Below are 8,147 nucleotides of genomic sequence, written 5' to 3'. Positions count from 1 at the left end.
AGGCAGGAGGAGAAGTGGACAATAGAGGATGAGATGGTTGGATGGCATCACTGACTCGATGGACATGAGTTTGAGCAAGCTCTGGGAGTTGGTGATGGACAGGGAAGCCTGGTGTGCTGCAGTCCATGGGGTTGCAAAGAGTCGGATACGACTGAGCAACTGAACTGAACTGACACATAGTATTAGAGGAAAAATCACTGGACTCTTTCATGGATCACCCTTGAGCTAAAACATGAATGATAGGAAGGAACTTGTCAAGAGACCAAGAAAGCGAAAGGCACAGGAGGCACAGTCATGTGGAGAAATGGTGAGCCCAGGGAACAGCCTCCAGAAGAGGGGAAGTGACAAGAGGAGAAACAAGCAAGGGAAAAGGCTTCTGGGATGTCATGTTCATATGTGTGGGGTTTGTTCTGAAAGAGGTAAAGAATCAGGGAATCCTTTGAAAGTTGCAAACAATTATGTTTTGGAAAGATTGTCTCGGCAAAGCACACTTGCCAGTGGTGCTAGAATATTATGTGTTGTGTGCGTATGTGCACACGCCCTCACACCTGAACTCATGGCACAAGCAGTAGAAATGGACTCTAGCAGACAGGCAGAAAGAGAGTTTATTGGAGAGATTTACATACGTCACAGAATCTATTTTGTTTGGGGAATTAAGCTTGGCAAATAGGTAGGAACCAAGGCAATGCAAGGGCAGGGCCTCAGCCAAGCAGGATTCAGAGACTGATTTCTCAACTGTCCTTGCTGCTTTGCCTCATTTGCTCAAGATTTAAAGTCCCAGATATCAACATTCAGTGGGACGAATCTCTGTCGAGGGCAATGCTCTAATTTCATGGGATGGAATGAGATAGTGGCTGACACTTAGACTCCCATATTCCCACCAAGGTCACCCAACTAGTGATTTCTTTCAAATAGGAAAGGTGTCCTGAGGAGCAGAAAGAGAAAAACAAATCCACTATCCTTTACGTTTATGAGGTCTTTTGAACTCGAATGGGAGAAATGTGTGAGACCCCCTCCCCCCATCCAGTATTGCCTCTACGAATGACAGTGTAAGATGATTCCAGGAAGGGCATAGTCAGTGAAATCAGCCTTTACTGGTGTGCATTGATGAACTGCTGAACAAATAGCTCTCAAGTCACCATGGCCTCAGCATAGCCTTATTGCTCAAATTGTAGTTCCAAGTTTAGGGAAGGTTGGTGTATGTATCAAGGGCCTTAATCCAGCTACTCAGAAACCCAACTTCCATCCATCTTATAACTCAGCAGTCCTCAAAACTTTCAGCATCTCCTGAATCACTCAGAAGACAGGAGAAATAAATGGATTGCCCATTTCTATTCATGGTGCGTTGGCCAGAACTCAAAATCATCTGGCTCCAAGTGCAAGCAAGTCAGGAAAATGTGCCCAGGAGAAAAGAGGTGGACATGGGTATTGGGTATTGATAATCATTAGCAGTTTCTACCTCAGATCCCGCCAGTTTCCTTGAATAAGCTCTATGAATCCTCTTGTCTATGAAAATAAGTTTAAAGTCATGTGTCTGCTCTGATCTTTTAGTATTAGCTCCCCAGAGCACTGAGTTGAGAGGATTTTGAAGCCAAATCCAGGATAAGCAGTAAAGAATTCTGTGGCTGATTGGCAAAGTATGCCATGAGTGTGGGGCCTGCCACATTTTGTGCAACATACATTTTTTCACTTGAATCCTCCTTAAAACTAAAATTCAATCTGTTCTACCTCTGGGGATGTTAAGTACCAACAGCTCCCATTTGTTACAAAAGTAGCATGGGACCGAGAGTCAGGGGACTTGAGTTTGAATTCACTTATTTTTCACAGCTATTATGACCTCAAGTCAGCCTTCTAGTCTTGCCCTGAACATCGATTTCCTACCGTACCTGCCTGCCTCACAGAGCCCTAGTGAGAGTCAAATGAGATGTATTTGAAATTGTCTACAAACTTAAGCATAATGTGGCCAGAATACATTACAAAAGCTAATTTATTAGTCCTAAATCTCTTTCAAGCTTCAAGAGGTTTTAGTATTGTGAGATGTGGTGATGGAGTACTTAAGTACATAAGACCAAAAACTGTCAACTATCATCACAACCATGGTTCATTAAGCCCAATATTGTCATTGGCAGAGAAACTCAAGGGTATGTAGAGGCTGCAGTTATTGTCCTTGATGTCGACTTCAAAGGATAGTGACACAACCCAACACGTTCCAATTTCGTTTAGTAAATCAGGTATGACTTTATCCTCCATGATTAATCTAACCTTTTAGAAAGTACATTTGTACCAGCAACTTGTGCCCTCTTGTTCTCTACTTTTCCAGTAAAACTTTCTTTTTTTATGTCTAAGCTTGGTATGTTAGCCTTGTTCAGCTTTCAAGGGAAAGGGACCTAGGGATTGATTGCAAGGCTTGAAGAAGAAAGGAAAGCTGGGAATATGCCAGCAGTTGCACCTGCAGGCATGATAGAGAAGCTGAATATAATTTTTTTCTTTCAGAATTTAGTGAAATAATTACTTACCACATGGACTAAGCATTTTATATAAATGGTCTCATATAACTGCACAACCCACTACAAGGCAGGTTCTATCATTATTTCCATTTGTGCAAAAAGAGACACAGAGAGGTTAAGGTCACAGAGCTGATAATCAACTTGAAGCCAAAGAGTCTAACCCCGGAACGTGTTAACTACTTGCTGTATTGGTTGCCTTAGGTCATCTAGTCATGTTTCACTGTTGTAATGCTACCAAATGCTGTTTACTTCTCTGCCTCTGTTTCCTGTTGTCCTTCCCTTTTGGTCTTCATTGAAAACCTCCCAGGAGAGAGAAAATGATTGGGTCTATTTGCCACTAGTCACTATGGATACCCTTCCCCGACTCTCTTGCCTTCGGTAGGGGGGTCTCATTAGGAGCTCCGTGCCCCCTCCTTGCCCCCTGCCTTAGGTGGCTGTCTTTAGCTGGTTGCTGGCCCTGTTGGTTTTGACAGGATGAGGTAACATGACACAGAGCAAGGCTTTTCAGATAAAGACCTATGGGCCTGGCAGGCAACTACAGGTTTTTGACCATCCAGTCTTGCTCAAAATGCAAAATGTTCTCTGATTACAGTAGAGACTTCTGTCCCCACTTCTCCTTACCTTGCTGGTTGTGAAACAATAGACTTCCAGGATCCCCTTTGCCCTTGCCTTTTCAGATTGAAGAACCCTTATTCCTTCTCCAACATTGTTCTGGGCTTTCTCTAGTTCTGCTGTAAATTTATTCAAATATAGAAATCAGGATCACTTTTTCCCCCCCCAGTCTGAAGACACCAAGGTTTTCAAGGAGAGAGGGTCATCTTTTTCTTTAGTTTTCTAGTGTCTTCAAGTTGAAGCCTCTCAAAATAAGTTTAACATGGCATAAATGACAATTTCTAGTGTTATCTATAGACACCTCCCTCAACAAGCCCTGTGGGAGAACTACATACAACACACGTATTGATAGGATTATGTACTCTACAGCCCCCATGTCATTTTGCTCAGGCTGTCTTTCTCTGCTTGATGTCTTCTACCCAATCCATTCAGCCGGTGTCACAATAGAGTGGTTTAAAACATGGGCTCTGGGGTCAGGTAAGTGTGGACTTAAATTCCAACCATGCTTGGCAAATTTCTCAAAACCTTAGGAGCCTTAGTCTCCTCACTTGGCAAAATGGGGCTTATCATACTTCTCGCCCTTGATTATTAAATCAGAGAATGTACAAAAAGTGGTTATTCCAATGCCTGGCAAAGAGTAAACAGTCAACAGAAACACTCCCTAACATTCCAGGGCTCAGCTCTGACACCTCTGCTTTCCCCTTTCCCTTGCTCTTCTTTAACCGATGCTCATGGTTCTCCTCCCATCGGTCACTTTCCCATCTGGGGACCACAACACTTCATACCTAGGTGATGGGATAGTATTCCAAGATGTCAACCGTTTTTCTGTGATTTCCTTTCCCTAATTGCCCAGCCCTCTATTCAAACCACCAAGTCTTTTTTGTACCAATATTTCAGGAAAAGGACAGCAGAAAGCAGAAACCAGGAGACTGTTTCTGGCCTTTTGAATTAAAAACTCCAGCCCCTTAGGGCAGCAGTCCCCAGACTTTTTGGCACCAGGGACCAGTTTTGTGGAAAACAATTTTTCCATGGACTGGGGCAGGGGGTGGTTTCATGATGTTTCAAGTGCATTACATTTATTGTGCATTTTATTTCTATTGTTATTACATCAGCTGTACCTCAGATCATCAGGCATTAGATCCTGGAGGTTGGGAACCCTTGCCTTAGGTGATCAGAAAGACAATGGATTTGACCCCAGGATGCAAATGCCTATATCTCAGGGACCAGGTAGGTGTAAATAGGGTGGACACCACTTAGTGTCAGCCAATGGCTCCCATGTAGGACTCTGGGACCACTGCTACCAGATCCTCCTCCAGAGACACTTTAAAAAAATCAGAATTTTAAAAAGCATGACATGAAAAATTGAACTTATCACCCAATGCATGTTTTTTTCCCCCAAATCATTTATTCAACACAACTTTACTTAGGAACAAACAATGAGTTAGAACCTGAAAAGAGGAAGACAAACAAGACAGTCCCTGTTCCAGGTGCTCCCTGTCAGAAGGAGAGGTAAACACATCAACAGGCTATGGGATCGAGTGATAAATCTCATGTTACATTAGAGTGATTCTCAACTGTGATCACTGGGCCAGCAGCATCAGCATCATCCCTGGGAGCCTATTAGAAATGCAAATTTGCAGGCCCCAGCCCAAACCTACCAAATTGGAAAACTATGCTTATTTTAACAAAAAACAAAACAACGACAACAAACAATCAGACTAACCCAGTGCTAGGGTTGCGTTCGTGCACGCCAAGTCGCTGTAGTCGTCTTCGACTCTTTGCAACCCTACGAACCACAGCCCACCAGGCTCCTCTGTCCATGGGATTCTCCAGGCAAGAATACTGCAGTGGGTTGCTGTGCCCTCCTTCAGGGGATCTCCCTGACCCAGGGATTGAACCGGTGTCTCCTGCATTGGCAGGCTAGTTCTTTACCACTATCGCCACAAGGGTTAGACATTCAGAATGCCAAATGAATATTTATAAATTTTCGTAATTTACTATGGCAAAATATACTAAAACTTACCATTTCAAGTGCACCGTTCAGTGGTCTTATGTACACTCACATTGTTGTGAAACTATGACCATTATCCATTTCTAGAATTTTGCATCTTCCTGAACTGAAACTTGGTACATACAAAACATTGTTGATTCTCTTTTGCCTTTTTTCTCCCACAATGGGATTTTTTTCCTCTACTGATTCATGTAAGTTTATTTTAAATGAGGGATATCAATCCTTTCTCACCTGTCAACTTGTATGTCTTGAAACCTATTCATGGAGATTTTTAACCATCTGTTCAGAAAATTTTAAATTTCTCATGGAATCCTAAAACTATGGGTAGAATTTTATGATTCAATCTATGAATATTTTCCTTTATGATTTCTGTGTTGCCATGCTTGAAGGTGGTCACCATTCAATGTCATGCATTTGTTCACTTTATATTTCCTTCTAAGGCTGTTAACATTTAAATATGCAATCCATATAGGATTTATATATATTATATATATATATATATTTTTCCTCTCGAAACAGCTAATCAGTGGCTCCAACATCATTTTTTGGAAAAGCATCTTTCCAACTGATTTAAAATGTCATCTTTTCATACTAAATTTCTGCTGACATTTACTCCTGGACCTTCTGCCTAGTCCTTTCAGAATATAACTATCTTTATTGCTGTCCTGTTATGCTTTACTCTCTAGGTAAAGTTAATTCCTCCTCATTTTGTGGTGGTTTTAATGGTTGTATAGTAGTCCACCACACACATACCTTAAGGTTTTAAACCAATCCCCTCCTACTAGGTATTTGGTATAGTTCCTACTTTTCCATACTATACGTGTAGTTTGGGGCTAAATTAAATGAGTCCTGTGCAAGGAGATCCAACCAGTCCATTCTAAAGGAGATCAGTTCTGGGTGTTCTTCGGAAGGAAGCTGAAACTCCAGTACTTTGGCCTCCTCATTCGAAGAGTTGACTCATTGGAAAAGACTCTGATGCTGGGAGGGATTGGGGGCAGGAGAAGAGGACGACAGAGAATGAGATGGCTGGATGGCATCACCGACTCGATGGACGTGAGTGAGTGAACTCCGGGAGTTGGTGATGGACAGGGAGGCCTGGCGTGGTGCAATTCATGGGGTCGCAGAGTCGGACACGACTGAGCGACTAAACTGAATTGATGTTTCCGTGGCTCAAGTCGTGCCAATTCTCCTTTTACCCTTTTCTGTGAAATGTTTTTAAAACAATATGCTTTTTGGCCTCAATTATGGGATAACTGGGGGCTTCCCAGGCAGTACAGTGTTTAAAAAAAAAAAAAAAAAAATTCGCCTGTCAGTGCAAGAGAAGCAAGGGACACGGGTTCCACCCCTGGGTCAGCAAGATCCCCTGGGGGAGGAAATGGCAACCTACTCTAGTATTCTTGGGGCTTCCCTGGTGGCTCAGACTGTAAAGAATCTGCCTGTAATGCAGGAGACCAGGGTTCCATTCCTGAGTCAGGAAGATCCTCTGGAGCCTAGGAAATCCCATGGACACAAGAGCCTTGCGGCCTATGGTCGATAGGGTCACAGAGTCGACACGACTGAGCAACTAACACTTTCTAGTATTTTTGCTAGGATAATCCCATAGCAAAAGGAGTCTGGCGGGCTACAGTCCACGGGGTCCTAAAGAGTCGGACTGACTGAGATCGCAGGAACCGACAACCCTGCCCGGCTTTCAGATTACCCACGCGAGACTTCCGATGGACACCAGAGGGCGCAGTTTCCCGGCTCCACCTCAGCCACATCCGGGTTCAACCGCAGGTTCCGACCGACAGCAGGCGGAACCTTTCTTTCTCCTATTAAGTTGTGCGGCGAACCCTTTAAGCCACCACGCAGCGCTCTCCACCGGTACAGCGGATACCTTGACGCAGGGGAGGCGCACGTGAGTATTCTGCTTACTGCCTGCTTCATCGTGAGCAACATGGACCTGCTTGCGGAAGAGTTTGGGAACCTGACCCCGGAGCAGCTGGCTGCGCCGATCCCAACTGTAGAGGTGAGTGCAGAGCAAATGGTGAGCGGAAGGGGCCGTGATGCGTCCCCGAGAGGCGTTGCCCCGAGAGTCCTGGCCATGGAGGGGGGCGGGCCGCGTCTTCCGCGCATGCTCAGGACTCAGCGCTGGCTCGGTACTCAGCGGGTTCACTCCCTAGCCGGCTGCAGGACCCACGTGCAATGGTTGAGCTGGGGGAGCTGGCAGGCGCCACGCTGGCCTAGCAGCCCCGCCCACGGCTCCGAGGTTGGACCCATTCTAGTGTACGTGTGTTATCAGGGGAGGATTGACTGACTCTCACCCACCTTGGGGGACGTATTGCTTGCTTCCTTATAAAGGATGCTGAGGTCCAGGGAGCTTAGGCTCCCACCGCTGGATGTGGTGTTAAAACCAAATCTTCTGAATCCCAGGCTAGTAATTTCTCCTCTTCGCCGGGAACTCAAGTTGGGATTGCAAGAGTATTTTAAGTGCCCAGAAAATTTACTCCAAATTTTAAGTGTTTTCTCGGGGAGTACCCCTATAGCTTTCATCAGCTTCTCAGAAGTTAAGGATAACTGTCCTACTCTGAGCTGCCTGATGAAGTTCAGCTGTTGATATCATTTTATTTTCTGGAAAGGTACATATAACTTCTCTGGGGCTCAGGATTTTAGTTGGCATCGGTTGGGGACATGGAGAAATAGTTAAGGGAGAGATTGATGTAGCGGGAAGAAGACACTTGAAACCTGGAGGCAAGGCCATCTGATATTTTTGAGAAATAAAAATAAATCCAGTAGTATCAGAGTGTGAAAAAGTAGAGGAGAGATTAAAGGTGACAGATAAGGGTCCTGGTTATGAAAGGTTTTGTTAGACATTTGAAGGAGGCCTGGGATGCTATTGACAGGTTAAGCAGGAGAATGACTAACAAGATCAATGAATCAATTTCTTTATAATCATTCTGCAAATTACATTCTGAGGAATTACAGTTTATTAGATTCTGAGTGCCTTTGTACATGGTGATTTTCATCGGGCAATACTG

The 8,147-nt window shown here is 44.2% G+C and overlaps 1 protein-coding gene across 1 annotated transcript in view; it reads left to right on the top strand.

The window, feature by feature from the left end:
* Positions 1-6,019: 6,019 nt before the first annotated feature.
* The window catches only part of POLR3B (RNA polymerase III subunit B), a 118,462-nt gene continuing 116,334 nt past the window's right edge, over positions 6,020-8,147 (top strand). Inside the window, exon 1 of the mRNA XM_055574888.1 lies at positions 6,020-7,138. Within this exon, the coding sequence (XP_055430863.1) occupies positions 7,067-7,138 (72 nt within the window). The 5' untranslated portion in view covers positions 6,020-7,066. The remainder of the gene's footprint in view (positions 7,139-8,147) is intronic.

The sequence above is a fragment of the Bubalus kerabau genome, chromosome 1 (genome assembly GCF_029407905.1).
Source record: "Bubalus kerabau isolate K-KA32 ecotype Philippines breed swamp buffalo chromosome 1, PCC_UOA_SB_1v2, whole genome shotgun sequence".
Lineage (NCBI taxonomy): Eukaryota > Metazoa > Chordata > Mammalia > Artiodactyla > Bovidae > Bubalus > Bubalus kerabau.
Note: the sequence above shows the minus strand (reverse complement) of the source record. Positions and strands in the feature narration are given on the sequence as shown.